This window comes from Polyodon spathula, chromosome 15, assembly GCF_017654505.1.
Source record: "Polyodon spathula isolate WHYD16114869_AA chromosome 15, ASM1765450v1, whole genome shotgun sequence".
NCBI lineage: Eukaryota > Metazoa > Chordata > Actinopteri > Acipenseriformes > Polyodontidae > Polyodon > Polyodon spathula.
Window position 1 is genome coordinate 34,864,737 of NC_054548.1, and position 22,703 is coordinate 34,887,439.

Genomic DNA, 22,703 nt, shown 5'->3' on the forward strand with positions numbered 1-22,703 from the left:
ATTTACTTCCAGTGTAAACCAGAATATAAAGTTCCAGGATTGTATGTTGTTGATTCTATTGTCCGCCAATCACGTCACCAGTTTGGACAAGATAAAGATGTGTTTGGGCCAAGGTTTATTAAAAACCTCACTGGAACTTTCCAAAACTTGTACTTGTGTCCTACTGAAGACAAGGTAATTCAGCTGTCATCTGAGGTTTTATAACATTTCTGTATGGTTTTTACTGTACATATATTTATGACTTATGGAAATATCATTGCCTTCTAAAGAAATGTAATAGGCACCTTAGATGCACTAAATTAATAGTACAATTCAAATAATTTCTTTACAGAGTAAGATCGTGCGTGTATTGAACCTTTGGCAAAAGAATGGAGTTTTCAAGATTGAAATTATTCAGCCTCTACTGGATATGGCAGCTGGAACTGGCACTAGTGCTGCGGTGCCTGAATTGGATAATGATACCAGTATACCAGGTGAGTTTTTTAAGTAATGAAAAATGTAACTTATACAGTTTGTTTCTGTCTAGTTGCATGTCTTCAAAACTTTTGTGGCATACTGCAGCCAGACTTGCCCAACATGATCGAAAAGCAGTGGTACTAAAATTGTGTATTATACTAAAATTACTTAATTATAATCAATGTCATGTTTTATAAGCTAATGAAATAATTATCTTCTCTAATACCAAAATATAAAAAATAAAACCTGCATTTTCTACAATAGCATACATGTAATATTATTCTAAAACAAAACATTTAACTGGAGCCATCTTTAAATGAAAAATAAATAGTTGTAATATGGAGGTTTCACTTTAAAAATAAAGAATAGTAATTTTTAATTTCAAACAATAGGAAAGGCAATATTTGTTATTGGTATTTAATGGTTTATATGTTCCTAATTGGCCCATTTGCCTCAATAGAATCACCTCCCTCGCCTGTGAAAGTCCCAACAGAACCTCCTCTGGTCACCACTAACTCGGCTCCCATCGTGCCACAGCTACCCAACTCTGATGCCTTTGCTGCTGTCGCACAGTTGTTCCAGTCGACACAAGGACAACAGGTAGGAGAACTGTGGGGGTGGGGGGGAATCTTAACTCTTGCCATGCTGCAGACCTGCAGTCTTACAAAGACAAGTCCACGGATGACAGGAGACCAGGTAACTGGAGGCCCAATTAAAACATTGTATGATGCATAGTTCTGTATAAGACACTGGACATTTAATTATTTATCAAAGATAATAGTTTCAGGTACAGTAGCTAATACTTTTATAACATTTTATAATGTCCTTATTGGCACAGCATTCTCACAAGTCCCCTTTCCTTACCACTACTTTTTTTTTTAGTAGTAGTTCTAATTCTGTTTTGCAATGTATAAAGTTTTTTTTTTTTTATGTCATATGTTTAATGTACCATTTAAAATGTTAGTATTATATTTTCTCACAGCAGTTGTGAATATGAAAAGAAAGCTTATGTAGGTGGAGATAAAATACTAGTAATTTATATAAGTAGTGTTTATACATCTTCTGTCTTCACCATTATGGTTATGTATTCTTGTTATTGCCAACTGGTTTCACCTACTGCTGTAGGATAATATTGCAAGTACAGCTGTACAATAATAATAATAAACATTTTGTATAAAATCCTCAGCTGGCAGCATGAGGCAGAGTAATCCTTTGCTGCCACCTGCTGTCCTATACTGAAATACACTCTTTACTGAAATTATTGGTAAGAAAAAAAAATACAAATTTCTTGTAATTGCACCTAATCTTCATATTTGGTCTTTTTCAGCTACAACAAATTCTGCAGACATTTCAGCAGCCCCCCAAGCCACAGTCACCTGCTCCTGACAACAAGGTGTTGACGCAGGTACAGGCTATCGCTGCTCAGTTGAAAGCCCCTGTTTCTCAAACTTCAGAACAGAAAGCAGCTTTTGATAAGGTAGCTATTTTGTTTTCTCAAGTCAAATCAATAAATAACCTTAACCAAGCATGAAGTGACATTTTGCTGATTTTAAGTCATTTGTTTTGCTGATCTACAGAAATTGCTTGATCGTTTTGACTATGATGATGAACCAGAAGGAGGAGAGGATGCAAAGAAGGACGATTCTACACCATTTCCTGCTTTACAGTCTTTGTAAGTATTATTGAAGCCATTTTAAAATATTTGAGTTTAGTCAAAAAGAGGGTTTAGTGAAAGCACCAACCATTACCAAAAAAATAAAAGCAGGAAGGTACATCAGTACTTACTCTTCATAGTTTAGTTACCAAACTGAAAAAGGTAAAGTTTTAATAATTCAGGATGTGACAGTAGGTGTATTTGGTTTTATATCTGCTGGTTTTATATCCGACTCCATGATTGAAAGTTATGACTCACTCCAGACTTCTAAACTCTAAACTGATACACAAGATCTGCTATAGACCTTCTCAAGATAGCTGCAGCCACCAGCAGCGCTCCATACCACATAACCTTCTCGACATGATGGCCTGCATAGCTGCTAGATAAATTAATGACATTAGTGTGTAATGATAGTTGTGTGTCTGGTTGTATGTTAAGAAATCAGTGACCAAGTGCAATGTTTACAGAGCTATTAAAAGCTGTATTTTAGGAACCTGTTGCCTGGTTTAGATTAAACCTAGGGATTTATTATGAGTTGCCATTTTACTTGTTTTTACTTGGATTTAGATCCCAGTCACTTTTTCATGGTACTGTTATCTCTGCAAATGGGTTTATATCCCTTTTCATTGTTATTTTAATTGTTTACTTTTTAAGTGGGTTCCCTGAAGGTATGCAGCAGCCTTTGTATCAGCAGCTTACTGGTCAGATTTCAAACATGGAACATTTTCAGCAGCATATGTTAGGAATGCCACAGGAACCGCCCCATCACCAGGTAATTAAACACTACTTCATTTTCAATGTGAATGTATACTTTTATATATAGGGTGATAACTAGACATCTTCACACTACAGTCTACAATGTCTGTGTACGATTAAAGTGGTTAACTGCAGCCATGCTTTCAGTTAGTGTTGCATTTGCTTGGTCATTTCATCTGGAGGGTGACATTGTCTCCACCCCTTCAGTGGCTTTTAGTGGTACCAGACCTGCTGTTTTAAAATTGAAATACATGTGCTGTAACATTGGATGTCCATCTCTACTCATTCTAAACCGTTCCCTTACAGGGGTCTTGGTTCCTTTGCTTGCTATTTTGTATTAGACACGGTAAGGGGCTCTGTAGTTAAGTTGCGTTGACGCTTCCATTAAAAAAACACAATTTGAGAACAACTGTGGTTTAAAAGCCATTAGACGTACAAAATTCAGTGTACATGGAGTCATCCAGATTGAATACGTTCAAATCAACTGCACCCTAATTAGAATGCTGGTATTATGAAAATTCCAAAACCCAATCATCAATCTCAAAACTTTGGTATGCCTGTCATTACACTTTACATAATACAGTATGTAAAGTATGTAATATAGTAAAATAATGTAACACTAAGGAATACCCACTGATAATGTAGGTCTGTTGAACTGTATGTGTAAGATACTACTAACTATATTGCTACGTGCTGATTGAGTCAGTCCGGCACACATGAGTTTCCTGCACCAACAGGAACCTAAGAGGAAAATATAGTCGATAACCAAAAAAATCCAGCGAATAACGTCAGTTTATAATGGTGTGAAGCGGAACCAATCGTACATCGGTCTAGATGGGAGTTATTAAAACAGACACGTACAGTTGTGGTCAAAAGTTGACATACCCCAATGGAAATTTGTAGACATTTCTCGAAAACAAATATAGGAAAAATCTTTTGCAGCAAAAGTTTTGCTTTTGTGGATGAAGAAAAGGTTACAAGAAATAGATCAGCATTTTTTTTTTTTTGGTAAAAGTCCAAAAATGCTAATTCAAAAGTATTCATGCCCTGAAAAGGAAAAATAAATTAGTAGCTAATTGAGGCACCTTTAGTAATAATAACCTCTTTTAAACGATTAGGATATTTGCAATGAGGTTTTTGGCATGATTCTTTAGTGATTTTTTGACCATTCTTCAATGCAAAATTGTTCAGTTTCATTCAAATTCCGAGGACTTCTCTTGTGCACAGCCTTCTTCAACTCATACCAAAGATTCTCAATCGGATTTAGATCAGGACTTTGACTAGGCCGTTCCAGAACCTTGATTTTATTCTTCTTTAACCATTCTGAAGTATGTTTTGATGTGTGCTTTGGATTGTTGTTGTGTTGGAATGTCCAGCTGCAATTTAAACCAAGTTTTGTAGCGGAGGGTTTCAGATGATTTCCCAGTATTTTTCGGTATGCCATGGAACCCTTTTTACCATGTATTGGAACTTGTATTTTGCAAACTTTAATTCTTTTATTCTTGCGACGTTTTCCTAAGAGTGGCTTTTTCCTTGGCCAGTGACCCCCGTCCTACTTGCAGCCAGTTCACTTTGAATATCTTTGGCAGCCAATCTCAGATTGTTGTTAACCTTCATCACAATTCATATACTTGTTCTTGGTGAAAGATCCTTCTTTCTTCCAGACCGAGGGAGCACTGTGACAGCAACATGAGTCTTGTACTTCTGGATAGTAGAAACAATAGTTGAAATTGGGATACTCAAGTGCTTGGTAATCTTGTGTCCTCCTTCAGCTTTGACAATAAATAAAGGTTTTCAGATAGCTCTTTACTTTTTCCCATATTGACTTATTGGTAATGACAGCAATTATCCTATACCTAACCCTTTTATACTCTCTTGGAATGTTCACCTACAATCCAGCATTTTCTAGACTTTTCTAAATTTAGGTTCTGCATTATCATATTCATTTCTAAAACCTTGCAGACAATACTGTGTTGCAATGTTTAGGTATAACACTTTGTTAACATTATCTTAGTTTTTTGCAATGCGTATTTATATTGATTGGCTCTTGGATTACAATTGCACATGCCCAGGAATGTGATTGGAATGTACTGTACTGTCTTTTTAGGGCCCTCTTCCTCCCAATGGACAGCTTCAAGGATATAGCATTATGCCTGCTGCATCTTATCCGCCAATGGTTCAGCAAATGACGCAGTCTATTTTGCCACCACCAACTTCTCAAGTACAACATGGATATCCACCAGGTTACTCCACACAGAACGAACCTTATCCACAACAGTTGGCCCAACAACAAGTAAGTGAAATGATTCACTTTTTAGAACTTCTCCAAGAATCCTTAAATGTATCTAAGAGAAAACATACATAATTTATGCCTATAAAAAATTACGACTTTTTCTTTAAGGTTTTCTCTCTGGTCATGTATTCATAAACCAAAATGTACTTGATATTTTACTTATTTGCTGTATCTGCTCTATTTACAGATCTTATGTGGCGAGATAAGTGCATTAGTTTTGAAATGTACTGGTTTAAAAAATATTTCAGTGCTATAGCCTTCTGAGACATCTACAGATTGCAATTTTCCAGGTGTTTAATTTTGTACCAGTCCTCGTTTTGGATTGCAAATACTGTATATTTTCTGAAACCCACTATTCACAGAAGAAAAACTTTTTTTTTGTTTTCCTTCCAGGATGTATCTATGGAAATTGACCCACCTTTAATGAAAGAAGTAAAACATCGTACAGAAAACAGAATGTCAAGATCTAAGTCTGCCTCCAGGTTAGCGATACAAGCGTTAAGCGTCATGTTGATATTGCCCACTATTTCGTTGTGCATTTTAACTTTTTTTTTTTGGGTGGGGTGGTTGGATAGGTTCTGTCTCCTGTTCTGGCAGTTCAGCACCTCTTATGAATACCAAGATGAATGAATGCATTGCTCGCCAAGTAAAAGCATTGCACTGCACTGCAGTGCGAGTCATGTGAGCGTTGTTTGAATCCTGCTTGCATTTGCATTCATTCATGAGGTGATAAGTTAGGACTAGATCACCTCATCACCCTCCAGTGGCAACTAGGCAGAGAGGAGCTTTGTTGCCTTGGTTTGGCAGGTGAAAAGATGCAATTGGTCCTAATCAGTAGGTGGGCTGCAGTGTTGAGGAGACATTTGAATTAGTTATTTGAAATGGGATCAAATAAAACAGATTTGAAACAAATGAATACAAAGTAGTGTTTGAATTTAAAACTCACAATGTGAATCTGTTATTCCCGTTACTGATTGGTTTGTCTTTTTGCTTTTTGTTTTTTTCTTTTTAAATAGATCCCCAAAAAGGAGACGTTCTCGCTCAAACTCCAGGTCACGAAGGTTGCGGCACCGCCGTTCTCGGTCCCGGTCCCGCGATCGACGCAGACACTCGCCGCGCTCCCGTTCACAGGAGAGACGAGACAGGGAGAAAGACAGGGAACGCAGGCAAAAGGGACTGCCTCAGATGAAGGCTGATACGCTCAGTGGTGAGTGTCTTTTGTTTAGAAATGTAGTAGTTGATTTTCATGGTAGCCTGCTCTGTTTTTCAAGTGTGGTGGCTCCAGTACCTGCATACCCACAGTAAACCACGTATCCTTTGGTATAAAAAACAACCAATACTAGCTATTTTTCCATGTTCCAAATATGTGATTTTTGTCTCTAGTTTGTAGCACTACGTTGTGGGTAGGCCAACTGGACAAGAGGACGCAGCAGCAGGATGTGGCTAACCTTTTAGAGGAGTTTGGACAGATAGAGTCCATCAATGTAAGTAGATTACACTTTGAAATGCTTACTTTTTTGTGTTAAATATGTAGTCTTAGATGATAATTTGTTTACCTTCTTTCTGGTCTTTTTGAGGGAGGCATTGGGGGTGGGAGTACAGTTTTTCACTGCTCGTTTTCTCAGTTCAAATCTTCAGAGTTATTCTTTGAGTATTGTCCATTCAAATTTGACATTTTTACAGACAAAATTACACCAGACACATGCCCAGTTAAATGTTTTTTTACAACCTTGGTACCCACAGAGAATATTTAAATCAATTGAATAAATTGATTAAATAAAAATGTCTGCTTTGATTTGCGTACAGATCAATGTTGACATTTTTGGAGTATTGGGAAGGTTCTTGGTTTTTTGGTTTTTATTTTTGGTCCCTTTTAAAATTATATTGAGCCGACTCTGTTTCTTAATTAAACTCTTGGAAAAACGTTGATTGTGAAACTGATTCTGTTTTAATTGATGAAAAAAAAAAATCGGCGCCTGATTTTTAATTCAAACCGAACACAAAAAGCAAATTCCCTTATTAAATCTTAACGACTTGCTACAAATATGTTATAACCTGTTTTGCAAATAATAGTTTCCATTTTATTAAATTAATTTAACTTCACTCGCTGGTTGTGTTCGGTTTGAATTCAGAATAAGGAGCCGCCTTTCTTTTACATTATCAATGAAACAGAATCATAGTTCAATCAAGTTATGTGAGAAAAAAAAATAGTGAACTTGTCTCACATTACACACTTGTGAGGCAAGTTCACTATTTTTCTGACATAATTTGATTTTGAACAGTCGGCTTTAAAAAAAAAAAAAAAAAAAAAAGAGCCCTGAATAGTGAGTAGCATAGGTCAGATTATAATCTGGCCGCATTAATATTAGTGAACCCAGTTTATGTTGTTTTTTATTTATTGCAGATGATTCCTCCTCGAGGGTGTGCATACATAGTTATGGTTCATAGGGAAGATGCCTACAGAGCCTTACATAAGTTAAGCAGAGGATCTTTCAAAGTAAACCAAAAAGCTATTAAGGTAAGGTAGTGTTTGTTTTTGCTTTTTTTAATTGTAAATCTCTAATTATGTGGACAATGAAGTGTTACTCTGTAGTATCCCTGTCACAGCGGTATGCATTTTAAACACATCATAAATAACCTGGGGAAATATTTCTCAACTTCAAGTGTTTTTATAAGAGAAAAAAGGAATACTCTTATAAACACAACAGTGTATCCAAATCATGCTCCCTTCTGCAATGCTGCGGATGTCTTTCTGTTTTCACAATTCACCATTCCTGTCAATCGAAGCACAAGCATTGCAGGAGGGAGCATGGACTGGATAGCGTAATGCTCATAAGAGAAACTCTTTTCTCCTGTTAAACTCACAAGTGAATGTTGAGAAATATTTCTCCAGCTGATTTATGTGCACAAAAATATAACAAATAGCGGGGAACTGAATGTTTTCACGAGTGAATATGAAATGAAGTAATCCCAGGTTAGCTGCTGCTGCAGTGGAGTAGATGAAGGCAGCAGTCTGGACTTTGCAGTGCCTCCTAAACCATGCCTGCAGTTCAGCTGTAGCCAGCCTAACATTGTATTGCTTTTATTTTTTAGGGGAGACACTTTAAATACTGGAGCATAAAAAGGAAAATCTGTGGCCTAAATTTCAGTTTTTGTTGAAAACAACATACCATATATCCTAATTAACTACTATTAATTGCGTGCATTTTCTACTCTTTTTAGATATGTAGTAACACTAAAATGAGTGTCGGTAATGTTCATTTTTTTTTTTTTTTTTTTTTTTTTTTTTTTTTAAGTATTTCTACAGTTGTTTTTCCTGCTTGGACATAATAATGAAATAATTAATATAAATAACAACCCATTTTAAATACAAAATATATATTGTGAAGAACAAAGAATATGCATTTCTGCTTGTCTGTGCAGCTTAGAAGTAACTACTGGGACATAATCTAAATGTGTTTCTAATTTAAATATACACATGATTTTAACTATATTATACAAACATATTGCTTGCAGAATCTTAACTATTTAAACCTTGATATTTATTGTGCATATTACATTCTATGTAAAAACCCTTTTGTTACTTGCAGTTTAATAGTGTTTAAGGTTTTGTGTTAATTGTCATGCTATACAATTTTATATTCCTTTTTGTAGATTGCTTGGGCATTGAACAAAGGAATAAAACCTGAATACAAGCAGTACTGGGATGTGGATCTAGGTGTGACATATATTCCTTGGGCTAAAGTGAAAACAGAAGATCTGGATAGCTTTTGTGAAGGAGGCATTTTAGACATTGAAACACTATGTCCAGGTAATGCATCTAATTTGTTAGACATGAGCATAGTAGTTAAATTAACTGTTAATAACTAGATTACTAAGAATGTTCTCAAATCTCAGTAAGCTAGTTTATTAATTAGCCAGTTCTATTAATAAACTAAAAAAGTGACAATTGAAATAAAGCTTGACCATTACTGTTGACTAACTGTTGAAGGCTTATATGTTCAAGTTCTTTTCAATGATATGATGGTTTTATATCGTCCTTTTGTCAGCTGCCAATGAAATAGAGGCTCCGGTGACTATAAAAAAAGGAAATTATTTGTATATGTTGTCAAACTGTGTGTGCATATATGTAGATCTATTTGGGCAGATGATCCTGAAAGAGTGGTCTGTATCTTCGAGAAGAAAGTCCCCTCACCAATGGTGAAAATAAATTGGTCCTTCAGATTCAAAATCCGATATTATAAGCAGCGTTACTGTGCAAATTGGATGATCCATTTATATTTTTTAGCTCTGGGTGTATTACATGGCTTACACAGTACTTGAATTCTGTGTTATTTTCAAGTTACATTAGTTGAAGGCCATTAAGCATGGCTAAAAGAGAAGATAAGAAAGCTATGCGGCTTTAGTTTAATTCACTAAGTGCTTTCAACATATGAATAGTTTTAGGCAGAAGTTGATCAGACAACATGAGCGAATGAATCTACGTTGTGATTTTTGCTCTGGATTTTACATCACTAACTGGGGAATTACCAATAACAGTTTCAGGCATATTGTTTTCTGAGAGGTAGTGAATAGGGCTGATTCTTACCCATGCAGCTGCTGGGCTAGTGTAGCGTCACAGACTGTATCATAGAATGCTGCTGTTGTATTATTATTTGGTCACACTGTGATTATCAGAATTTGTGCTTTGCAGGAATTTCAGTTTAGAGGTTCTTTATTGCTCTGCAGGGTTTATGATCCATTGCAGGCAACTGATTAAAGCCCCCCTCAAAAGCATGTGAGCAGGTGGGTTTTCTCAAACGAAAAGTAGGTGCTTTGTTAGGTGTAACTCATACTCCTGATTCCTGTAAGGTTGTAGCTTTATATATATATATATTGGCAGCTCTCTGAAGCTGAGATATTCTTTTTAACTCTGTATTTGATCTCTTTGTTCAGAGTGGAAAAAACATTCAAATGATGCTGAGAAAACTGATGAGGTATCTCAAAATGGAGGTTCAGAAGCTGCACAGGTTGGAGATGCTCCAATAGCTGCCCCAATACAGGTAAAATCTGTACAGTTTAATATTATATGTACTAAAAACCATATTGTGTTATGTTTGGATTATACAAACAGTGGCAGATCTAAACAGTGCTGATATTTTTTGCCTCAGGGTAATTTTTGCCTAGGGTGGATAATTTCCCCATAATCAGCATCACTGATTACAATATTACAGATCAACAGTGTCATTTATATGTAACCTTACAAGGAAGCAACAGAAAGTAATGAGTTTACTGCATACATCAGGGTTCTCCCCAAGCTTTTTCAGCCGGGTGGGCCATCTGGCTAAGTGGCTGTCGCTGCCCAGCTGAAAAACCCAGAACTGCCTGACTTGCAGATGCTGCGCCTTTAACGATAAGGCTGGATTGTGCTGCTGCTAGATCACTTGCACGCGCTGGGTGAAAAAATAAATCTTGGAACCACATGACAGCGGTGTTGCTGTGTTACGTCTTGACACCACCTTGAACCAGTCGGAGAGTGGAAGGGGTGGGTTTTCCATTTGAAGCACTTTAAGAGGCTGAAAAGTTAACTGAAAAAAACAGCCAATTTTCTAAACAAAAATAGTGACAATAAATATGGAAATTACCAAACTGAAATGAATGATGAAAAAGAACAAGAAAATGAAAAAGAGCAATCCAATAGTCAGTGAAGAGCCACCTGTTAGAAAGCGAATCAGAGGAACTGCAAGAGGGGCCAGTGCGTAAAAATAAAGAAACGTTGTGATAGTGGGTAAATGGAAATGGCTTTTTACAGAAAGGAATTGATGTGCAAGCTCTGCCAGAAACACAAAAAAAGATTGCAAAGGATCATGAGGTAAATGGAGCAGTGTAGCATGTGTAAGAATTAGAGTGGATTATTATTCTATTTCTTCTTATTAAAATTATTTGTCATCTTATATATTTAAGGTAAGGCAATTTTATTTTTCTGTAAGTGGTCCTGGATTTAATGCTCTGCCACCCAGTTATACAGAACTCCTGGGGAAAACCATAAGTAATGATGTGCAACAGCATAGGCAAATCGAGGGTAGGAGGGTGGGGATTTGGCTTTTGTTGCAAGCTGTTGTATTCAGGTTTGTCTGTACGCATTAGTGATAAATCAGTGCCTTATGTCTATGTCAAGCCTTTTCACAAAGTGCTAATCATTTACGTGTAATAAATCTTTCCTTTTCATCACTTAAACGGCAAGTTTTTATTTTGAAATTCAGGTTCCTGGAGTTCAGCCAATGCAGGCTGTTGGTGCCCTACAGCCTCCGAGTTTCCCAAGTCACATGGGAATCCCTCCTCCGGGATTTCCACCAGGGGTCCCTCCTCCATTCATGCGGCCTGGCTTTAACCCTCTGCAGATGCCTCCAGGTGCTTTGGTTAACTCATTTGAAAACAAGTTTGAATGTATGTGGCTGCTTATTTAAGGTGCATCTGTCATGGGTTTACTGGATTGTAAGACCAGATGATCGCTTAGTTTAGATGTCTGTCAATGCAGGTTTTTCTGTATTCTGCTGCAAATTTTGCTGATTTGAGAGTAAGAACATTGTAACTAGCATTTTAAGTTTGAATATATGCCAGTCTTCAGGTATTTCTTATTTTTTATGTTTTTATGTTCTTGCTCTGAGTGAGTTGTGAAAACAACACATGCAGATAAGAGAATGTTATTGGATTAAAACTAAAGAAACAGTTTAGTCTAGTAAAGATTGTGGCATGTTTAGGATACCATTAACAATCCATATCTCCACTGACATGTAATCGCTGTAATACCAAGGTTGATTTTTAAAACTTGTCGAGTAAGCAAAATAACTAACAGCCCTGTACCGGGTGTAGCAAAGAAACTAATAAGACAAAATGTAGTGAATAAGCACACCTTCAACTACTTTAGTCAGCCACAACTGGTATAGACCTGTTAGAAAACCTCTTGAGGAGCAATCTGTTTCCTGACATGGAGCCTGGAGAGAATCCTCTATAATGGGAAACCCATCTTTCAGTACTCTCTGTCAATTCCCCAAGTCAGGCATTACTGTTTGTGAAACTGTTATTTTTAAATGGTCTGTAGCTTTGAAAGTGACCCTGCTTTAATTGGAGAATAACTAAACAGAATCTCAACTAGTGCTCCAGATAAGCAGTCCTTTAAACCTATTTCCTATTGCTTTCCATACATGGTTATGGTATTCAATAGTCCTACTCTAGCCCGTCTCCAACTGGATGCATTATTTGGGCTTCAGTTTCCAAAAGAAAATTCATGATTTTGAAGTGAAACTGAAGATTTGTGTTTTTCACTAAGCTGACTTGGTTTTGCTTTCTGCAGGTTTTCTCCCTCCTGGTGCTATGCCTCCAATGGGATCTGGAGCGCCTTTACTTCCTAATCCAGTTGCAAACATCCAAACATGTAAGTTTCCAATTGTGTATTTGCTAAACCAGATTTTGATCAAATGTATTTTTTATAGGACCCACTCATACTATGCATGGTGGCGAGGTACTTAAGAATTTTTTTGGCTGATTTTCGTTATTTTCTGGCATTCTGATAGGTTTCAGGTTATTATAATTTTTTTGGTTGGTTGGGGTTTTGCACAGGGTGCGCCCAGCTCTCTGAAAGTTCTAGACCAAATAAGCGGGAACAGTATTATGCAATAAGGTGATGCTGTTTCAACAGCCTAAATTATCTTTCAGGTACGAAACACTAAACATAAGAACTAAATAGGTTAAAATGATTGTATACTGGTCCTGATCCCTGTTAAAAAAAAAAAAAAAAAAAAAAAAAAAAATATATATATATATAAAAATATATATATATATATATATATATATATATATATATATATATATATATATATATATATATATATATAAACCTTGAAACCAGGTTTTTCATAATTACCTATGCTTTTAACTGTACAAACTTGTCTATAAACATTTAATATTTCATTATATGATACGTGTACTTCACATGTGATGATAATCATAAGTGAATTGCATTCAAAAATGTAATTTTTAAATGAAAATGTAAATCTTGTCAATATCAATGAAATGGTCACCCAAAGCAAGGGGATTTCAGTCTGAAGCCCAAGTCAGTTAAAAGTCTGAAATGTGTATAACACGGTGTTAGAACACTGGCCTGAGTATAAAAGTGTCTTTGTTAGATGTTCTCCGAGTTAACTAGCATGTTACCTAATTAACCTTTTGTCACCAATTATTGTTAACAGGTGAGGGTCCATGATTACTATAAATATAGGTAGCATAGGCAAAAGTCTGTCATTCCTGAATGTATGGGAGCAGAAAATGGCAAAATACGCTCAGTTAAGCAAAGAAAAAAGACAGTCTGTGATTACTTTAAGAAATGAAGGTCAATCTTTAAGACAAATCAAAAGAACTTTGCAAGTGTCTGTAACTGCTGTGGCCAAGACCATCAAACGATTTGAAGAAACTGACACTCATGAGGACCGAACAAGGTCGGGCAGGCCAAGGGTGACCTCAGAATCGGAGAACAAGTTCATTCGAGTCACAAGTCTGCAAAACCAGCTATTAACTGCCCCTGAAATACAAGCTCAGCTAAATGCTACTAGAAGTACAGATGTTTCAACATCAACTGTTAAGAGGAGATTGCGTGAAGCTGGCCTAACTGGAAGAATTGCTGCAAAGAAACCATTGTTAAGAGTGCAGAATAAGAGGACGAGACTTGCCTGGGCCAAAAACACAGAAACAAAAAACAAAGAAAGTTTGAGGAGTGGAAGTCGGTCTTATGGACCAATGAGTCAAAATTTGAAATATTTGGGTCCAACCGCCGAGTATTTGTAAGACACAGAGAAGGTGAGCACATGAGTTCTGCATGTGTGGTTCTCACTGTCAAGCATGGAGGAGGCAGTGTCATGTTCTGGGGTTGCTTTGCTGGTGACAGAGTTGGTCTTTACCAAGTCCATGGCAAGCTCAACCAGCATGGCTATCATATCATACTTCAGAGGCATTCCATCAGGATTACAGAACTTGTATGGGACGAACTGGATAGAAGAGTCAAAGCAGAGTCACCCACAAGTGCCCTACATTTCTGGGAATTGCTGCAGAAGAGCTGGGAAGACATATCGGGTGATTTCCTGCTGAAACTTGTTAACCGAATGCCTCGTGTTTGTGAGGCTGTTATTAAGGCAAAGGGTGGCTATTTTGAGGAATCCAAGATTTAGAGACAATTTTCAATTTTCTTGAACATTGCTTTGATACTCCTTATGTTTTGTTTTGTATATTGTACCATGTGTTTTCATTTTCAAGTACTTACAGAAACTTATACGACGTAAAACATTGTCAATTCTGTAGATGTAACCGCTGTTGTAGTTTATTAGTCAGTAAGAGTAATGAGCTATATATTGTAGTTTATTTTTGATTGGTAACGAAATGGTCAGCAAATATGATTGCGGGAAAGGGAAAACTTACAGGGAACTTCAGGTAGAGGTCTAGAGAAGTAACCAGAGTGTTAAAGTACAGTAACTGTCATGTAAATATTCTAACAAACTGCATAGCCCTGTATGTTCAGTTTGAAATTGCTTGCTGTGAGCACCCAAGACGGCGAGCCACAGTACGCTGCCCTAGGCCAGCCTCCAACATGCCGATTTGCACAAAGGCACTGTTCTCTTGACAGGCATGGCATGTTTTTTTTTTCCTGTGATTTTCTTTATCGCTTTTATTCAAGCTTGCAATTCAACAGCTGCAATCACTCCATATCCAGTGTCCAATCAGCTGTTTCACTAATTAGGTGATTAAGTGCATATGCTTCAATCATAGTCACTCAAGCGTGTCATGGTCAAGGGTGAATGATCATGTGATTAAAAAGAAACCAAAAACATTTTGTCAATGTCCATCATTTCTATATCTTATTATATTACCGAAAATAAATAAATGTGTCATAGTAGTGATAAGTTTCTTTTGATGCTCGGTATATGTGTATTACTATAAGCAGATAGCTAGGCTGCGGTTTATTTGACCGTACGTATTTGAAAAACAGTTGCATAATGTTAAAATGAGTATTTAATAAAAACAGGTACTGTAAGAGAATTAGCCTACCCAATGATCGCTTCAAATATTCGTCACAGATGTCCCCTTCAGTTTAGGTGTTTTGTGTACTATTGACATGCCATGGCAATAGAATATATATATATAATATATATATATATATATATATAATATTATTTTTTTTTTTTTTTTTTTTTTTTTTTTTTTTTCCCCAGCTGCTTCTCTTAGAAGTTCAACAGCAGACCCAAAAAAGGATTCTTCAGGTGGGAACTCAACTGTTCTTACTGGCCCGAGAAATAATGCAGAATCTGCTGAAGGTGCAAAACATTACAGTTCTTTACCAGGACAAAATCCAGGCATGAATCCAGGACTAACTTCTCCCAACCTTCCTGTGTCTTTACCACAACCTATGGGTGCTCTTGGTAAGTTTAAATCAAACAATTTTAAAAAAATAAAAATAAAAGTCAAGCTCCTTCCTCCTATTTTGGTTCACTATCACATTTTAGCATTAAACCCATATTCTTTTTAAAAGTTTTTGAGTATGTCAGAAAATTATCAAACTGTCAAACTTGCCAGGAAAATGTTCACTTAATTTTTGTTCCTGGGTAGTAAGTGTTATTTCCTAATTGCTTATGTCTCAAAAGTATAGAAAATGGCTATTATTCCCCACAAACTTTGCTTTTGTGACCAGGACAGTGGTATTTTGAAATGTACCTATTTCCAGTGAGAAAATGGTCTTTTAGTTCACATAGTCAGAAAAAAACAACATATGAATCCAAATTAACATGCATTTATACTAAAGTAATACAAAAAGTGAGTAGTTTTTCGAGATTTACGATTATACTGTAAATCACTTTCACGAATCAGCCCCCAAATGTAGTCTCCCATCATGTTCTCGTTATACTGTCCTTGGTAGCGGTGTTCAAAGTCCAGTTTATCCTGGTGGAAGCGCTTGCCTTGCTCCTCCGAGTACGCTCCCATGTTCTCCTTGAATTTATCAAGATGAGCATCAAGGATATGGACTTTGAGGGACATCCTACAGCCCACTGTGCCATAGTTCTTCACCAGAGTCTCAACCAGCTCCACATAGTTTTCGGCCTTGTGATTGCCCAGGAAGCCCCATACCACTGCGATAAAGCTATTCCAAGCCGCTTTCTCCTTACTAGTGAGCTTCTTGGGGAATTCATTGCACTCCAGGATCTTCTTTATTTGTGGTCCGACGAAGACACCGGCTTTGACCTTTGCCTCAGACAGCTTAGGGAAGAAGTCTTGAAGGTACTTGAAGGCTGCTGACTCCTTATCTAGAGCTCTGACAAATTGTTTCATAAGGCCCAATTTGATTTGCAGTGGTGGCATCAGCACCTTCCAGGGGTCCACCAGTGGCTCCCACTTGACGTTGTTCTTCCCCACAGAGAACTCGGTCCGCTGTGGCCAGTCCCGCCTGTGGTAGTGCGCCTTGGTGTCCCTGCTGTCCCAAAGGCAAAGATAGCAAGGAAACTTGGTAAAACCACCTTGGAGACCCATCAGGAATGCCACCATTGAAGCCTCTTGATGCCATCTCAGAAAAATGCAGATATGTATCCACTTAGGCAGCTGGAACTAAACTGAACTGGTGGGCTTAAGGCCCCTGTATTTATACTACTAATTATATTACTGGAAAGTTCTAGAAAGTTCTAGAAGTTACTCCAAGTTTACTCAGCACTGAATCTATCTGGAATGTTCTGGAAAATAGGTAAATTTCAAAATATCACTGTCCTGGTCACAAAAGCAAAGTTTGTGGGGAATAATAGCCATTTTCTATACTTTTGAGGCATAAGCAATTAGGAAATAACACTTACTACCCAGGAACCAAAAAAAAAAAAAAAATTGTTACAAGGTGTAATTAGGGTTTAATTGATTTAAATGTTGAAACCATTTAAATTGTAAAGTACCTTTTTTCTAATGTTACATTGATGTTAATAATGCAATAGTATACTATAAATGATTACAATTTTTTTTTTTTCGGATAATGAAAATAAGCATTATGAATAGTAATATGTTTAAAGTAGGAGTACATTTTGTAAAAAGATTCAATGGATTCTTGTTTCACTCTCCCTAGTTTGGGTAAATGAGCTCTTTCAAATATTCAGACGTGTAGGATTTGTTATCTTTGTAATACTGGTTGGTTGGAGGTCAGTCGATATTGAGTGGTCTCACTTTACAAATTGCTTTGCCCACAGGTAACCAAGCAGGAGCTCCTGGGGGGCCAGTGATAGGCCATCATCCTGCATCCGGGGGTCTTTTAGGAGCAAGGCCTGGGATGATACCTCTTCAGAGGCCTCCTGGAGTGCCACCACCTCACCTGCAAAGATTTTCACTCCTTCCACCCCGTCCAAATATGCCCATGCCTCCACAGCTCATGCATAGAGGTCCTCCACCTGGACCAGGAGGATTTGGCATGCTCCCCCCGCCCGGACTCCGGGGCCCCTTTTCACCACATGGTCCTTTTGTCAGACCAGGTGGCCCCGGTGGTCCTGGAGGTGCGGGAGGTCCAAGAGGTCCTGATGGGCCAGAAGATCGGGACGGGAGGCAGTTTAGAAATGATAGACAAGGTTTCCCTCCAGGAAGAGAGCGAGACCAGGAGCGGTTTGGAAGGCGGCCCTTTGGTGGGGGTGGCCGAGGTGAGCCTGAAGGTCGGGATCGCTACAGCAACCGCCATGATGACTATGACCGGCCTGGCGGAGGACGAGACAGAAGGGACTGGGGAAGGAGCATGGAACCCGACAGAAACAGAGACTTGGAGGACAAGAACAGACGGTCTAGTGGGCATAGAGACAGAGATCGGAATTCTAGGGATGGGGAGTCTCGTAGGGACAAAGATGACAACCGTGGAAGGGAGAAACCTGAAATGGCTGATATGGAGAGCACTGACAAATACCGTGACTCAAATAATACAGAGGAAGCAACAGACTCCGTCAAAGAACTGACTGTACCAGATTCTGAGTCAAAGGTTTCTGAGGTGGCTGCTGAGCCAGTGATGTTGTCGGTGAAAGAATCAGCAGCTGAGCCCACATCATCTACTGAACAACCAGAAAAGCCTGACGAGACCCAGTGCTAGAAAATGAACTGTAAGGCGGATGTGGAGCGCTGCCCTTGTGAGCCATAGTGTCCCCTTCTGAGCTTGAATGTTGTATAAAATACTGTATATTTGCTTATGCCACTCAACACCTCTTTGTAGTTTTTTGGGGGAACCTTGTAAGCATTTTGTTTACACCCCCATGTGTTTCAAGAAAATAGGTTCAAAATTAACTAAGAATTAATACAAATTAAAAAAAAAAAAAAAAAAAAAAAAAAAAAAAAAAACACCCATTTGCTGTATTTTTTTTTTTTTTTTTTTTTTTTTTTTTTAAACATAGGAAAGAGCAGTTTCTGTCATTTTTTAATTAAAGGTAAAATCTCCTCCAACGTTTGAGCTTTAGGGATTTGTTTTTAATAAACTATTTTCGTAACAAACTTTAATGTGTGATATTTTTCCTTTGTAACGGCAAAAGCTTTTAAGAGTTGATGTCTGGAAATGCCCTAAAGTTAACTGTTGTTGTTTAAGCCTAGATTAGTGTTGCTAATGCTTTTGTATATAGTTTGCTATGTTTTCTTACCAATCAAAATATCACTTTTTAAAATGAGTTTCATTGAGAGTTGTACATGACATAGTAAGATAACTGACAAGCAAAATGATATAATAGGATAAGTGTTTTATTTTATTGATTTTGTGCTCAAATATTTTGTAAACTTGATGCTAACTGTACAAAAGAAAAACAAAAATTGAATTCCTGAACATGCAGATCAGTTTTGCTTTGAAGTGGCCTGTTGTCTTTTTACTATATAAAATATTGATTTACTACAGTTCACCATTTGATACTTGAAGCTTGTATAATTATTAAAAAGGTAAGTGTTGCTTTTAGACACTACTGCTCAGTTAATGTCGAGCTTTCCTTTTTTAATGCAATGACGTTTGTCTCAAGAAAAGAACCTGTTTCATCTAGTTGCATCTTGCATCCAAATCTTACGACATCCAAACAGTTGTTCTCAAATGAAGGTCAACAAAAAAAATGATCCAAAAGTATTTCCAGGAAGGTTACATTTGCTGTTGTTCAGAGTCCAGGGACAGCTGCACTAAATGTTCAGATTGTGTTAGGTTCCTAAAGGATGTTTATAAGGTGTAATAAGATACATGCCATGCAAATACAAAAAATAGTTACTACAGAATGTTTGAACTGCCCTGACACGTGTGTGAATTAAAGGGAATAGACCATTTAGCACTGCCCACAGCACTCAAATATTTATTTTCCATAAATATTTATATGGACTGTTATATCCCCTGTGTGTCATCTAAATCCAGCCAACTTAGTTGATTCAACAATGGTTTGTGAAGAATTAGAAATTGCAAATATTTGGCCCTTTTTTAAAAATTTTTTTTTTTCTGAAGATGGTAACAATTACTGTGCTCAACATCTTGGCGCACTAACACAGACAGTGGAAGCATTGATATTGATGGCATGTTTGGTAACATACCAGGCTGTTGGCATTTTGAGAGGGCAGTACATAAATATGTAGTGCTTGACAACTGCTACCTGTATGAACCACTATTTGATGTAGGTTGGCAAAGCAGGATAAAGTACAGTATGGTACAGGAGCTTGAACCATCAGGGGTGGGGACAAGCTGTCTGCATTTACAACATCTAGTTTTGGATGCATGGTAATGAATGGACCAAACATACAGTAGTCACAACTGTAAAGTCTTTCATTTCAATCAGACAGGAAACAAAACTAAAGTGTATATTTTGGTTTAATGATTTAACTATTACAGTTCCATAACACAATTCAGGTATGTAACAGACTCACACTTTGCGCTATGATTTTGATCGATGCAGAAACAGGGGTGATTGACAGCTTATTTTGCCAACGTGACCAGGTTTTTTTTTTTTTTTTCATTCATTACCCTAAGACCTCCAACTACCAATCACAAAGATAGTTTGTAGTGATGGGCGCTTTTCAGTAAGTATTGACCGAATTCAACCCGAGAGAGTAGGTGACTTGAGAGGTAATTTGATCTTTTCAGTGTGTATAGTTGAGAGAATGGAGTCGAAACGGAGAAGTTTCCGAGGAATGATTTGTATGGAGAAGGAGGACTCACACTTTTAACAAAGTCGAAGCGTTGTTTTTTGATCCAGCTGAAGATGATCTTGACTAAGAATTACTGAATCAGCAAAGGAGTCATCTGATGAAGACTCGTCCCCTTCTATTTCTGGATGCAGCGCATCCACATCAAGGTTGCGTAAAAAACAAAACAAAAAACTAACAAAACTGAAGTACCGGTGTATATATTCATGTCTTTTGACAAGGTATTCTAGCAATGGTGTTAAAATGTAAAATATGCGTTTCCTTGCTTGCTTTTTTTTTCTTTTTTTCCTGTAGATCAGCTCTGTTTTGGTTGTGCGTTGTAATCGTAACCATTAAAATGCACCAAGCCGTTTACTAATTGTGTTTGAGTAAAGCACGGCATTATACATCTTGGTGGAAACACGCTAGTTTTTTTTTTTTTTTTTTTTTAATCAAATAATACTAAAATATAAATGTACATTAGCTACAGTTTTATTCATACAGTACTACTGTATTTACATAAAAAAATGTGCTACACTTGAGCCGGCATTTTAACTTTAAATGCTTAAACTCAGTGAATATCAAGCCATACAGATGAATAAAATAAGGAAATGCATTACGTTATAAAACAGTTCATTTAATATTATGGGAACCTTTTTTTAGCAGCAGCCTCCGACGATGGTTCCAGTTTGTAACAGGACTGGGATCTTTATGCTTCAACTTGTGTAGCTTCGAATTTTTCTTATTCTAACGAACTTGCAGTTAGTACAGACCTGCCTACTAAGTTGCGTACCAGCTAGTACTCAGGATCATCCCCGGCTGCGTACTGACTTAATACCAATTGCAACGAAAAAAGACGCAGAACAAAGTTGGGGAGTAGCTGATCCCCAGTTTTAGTACATTACTAAGGATTATGGTTTGTTTTGGTGTGCTTCCAAACAGGAATTGAAGAGGGCCCGAGCTCAAAATCTGAGCTAGTGTTACAATTTTTTTTTTTTTACGAAACCTAAACATCTTATTTATTTTAATTTATTCATGCGTAAGTTTGACACTTGAAGGGTATATTTAAGCACAAACAAACAGGCTGAATTGCCCATTGCGGTAATATTTATTTTATTTTTTTATTTTATTTTATTTTATTTATTTATTTTTCCCCCCTAGTAGGCACAGGCGCTCAGTTGCCAGAGAGACGCCAAAGCTCAGCTGAGCGTCGCTTTGAGGATCTTGCTCAGACAGTGAAAGCCCAGCAAACCATGCTGGAGACCCTGCTACGATCTTAGGGTAGACTGCCCCCCACTCCCGCTCTCCATCCCCGGCCCCACCTAGACCCCCAAGCCCTGACGAGCTGTCTTTTACAGCATCGAGGTCGGACGTGTCCAACCCCGCCACTTCAGTTGGGCAGGCTACATACCGCCCATACCGCACACTTCTCAAAGGGAGTTCCAGGCCCTGATGCAGTGTGCTGCTGCTGCCACGAGTGTTCCCTGCCTGGCAAAACAGGAGGCGTAGGGGAACTGCTTCCTGAAGCAGAAAGAGCACGCACAACACACCTTCCCTCTGTGTCAAGACTTTGTCTGCTCCCTCGAGCTCCAGAACTGCGTAGTCCCTGCTGCACACCGCCGGAGCCCAAGAAGTGGACCTAGGCACGTTCGCCAAGGGGCCCATCCAAGCCGTGCAGAAAGACTGACGCCATGCTAAAAAAAGGTGTATGCGTCAGCAGCACTATCAGCCAGGATGGCCATTTCAATGGCTATACTGGTCCTGTACCAGACGCAGCTGGCTGAGAGGCTGTAGGAGCGGGCAACTGAGGCAGACATAGGGGAGCTACTGGCGGTAACAAGAGCGGTGACCGACCTAATGGGGGAGTTAGGTCAGGCAGGTCTCTAGCGGCACAGGTAGCGGCTTGCAGACACCTCTGGCTAACCCAGGCCAAGGTCATCGAGACTGAGAAGTTAGTGCTATTAGATGCTCTCATTACATCGGGGCAGACATTTGGAGCGACCATTGATGTGAGCCTTGAGAGGTCCCACAAGGCCACGGAGGTCGCTTCCAAATTCTCGTGCCTTTCTGCCTATCGCCAGTGCCCTGGGTGGCCTTCCCAGTCTGAACACCACCCTCCACCCCAGACTAAACAAGCAGACAGAGGAAAACCCGGTGGCAAGGGACCACCGCCAGCCAGGGGTAACCGGTTCTCCAGCTAGAGACCGAGGTTGAGGCTTAAAAAACACGTGCCCCCTCCCAAACCAAAGGGAGACCGCCCCTGAGGGGCTCCGGCTGCCACCTTCCCCCTTCACAACAGGACTGACCACTGGACACAACCCATGGCAAGGCTTTACCCAGGACTCCTGGTTGCTATCGACTATGAGACACGGTTATGCTCTG

At 38.3% G+C, this 22,703-nt stretch overlaps 1 protein-coding gene across 1 annotated transcript in view; it reads left to right on the top strand.

Annotated features, from left to right (window-relative positions):
* LOC121327804 (SR-related and CTD-associated factor 4-like) overlaps window positions 1-18,515 on the top strand; it is a 32,831-nt gene extending 14,316 nt beyond the window's left edge. The window contains exons 4-20 of the mRNA XM_041272013.1: window positions 13-174; window positions 332-473; window positions 917-1,056; window positions 1,784-1,933; window positions 2,034-2,128; window positions 2,765-2,882; window positions 4,974-5,159; window positions 5,553-5,641; window positions 6,176-6,366; window positions 6,543-6,643; window positions 7,564-7,677; window positions 8,814-8,970; window positions 10,095-10,201; window positions 11,402-11,549; window positions 12,493-12,573; window positions 15,398-15,604; window positions 17,402-18,515. Of these exons, the coding sequence (XP_041127947.1) occupies window positions 13-174; window positions 332-473; window positions 917-1,056; window positions 1,784-1,933; window positions 2,034-2,128; window positions 2,765-2,882; window positions 4,974-5,159; window positions 5,553-5,641; window positions 6,176-6,366; window positions 6,543-6,643; window positions 7,564-7,677; window positions 8,814-8,970; window positions 10,095-10,201; window positions 11,402-11,549; window positions 12,493-12,573; window positions 15,398-15,604; window positions 17,402-18,279 (3,066 nt within the window). The 3' untranslated portion in view covers window positions 18,280-18,515. The remainder of the gene's footprint in view (window positions 1-12; window positions 175-331; window positions 474-916; window positions 1,057-1,783; window positions 1,934-2,033; window positions 2,129-2,764; window positions 2,883-4,973; window positions 5,160-5,552; window positions 5,642-6,175; window positions 6,367-6,542; window positions 6,644-7,563; window positions 7,678-8,813; window positions 8,971-10,094; window positions 10,202-11,401; window positions 11,550-12,492; window positions 12,574-15,397; window positions 15,605-17,401) is intronic.
* The last annotated feature ends 4,188 nt before the right edge of the window (window positions 18,516-22,703 follow it).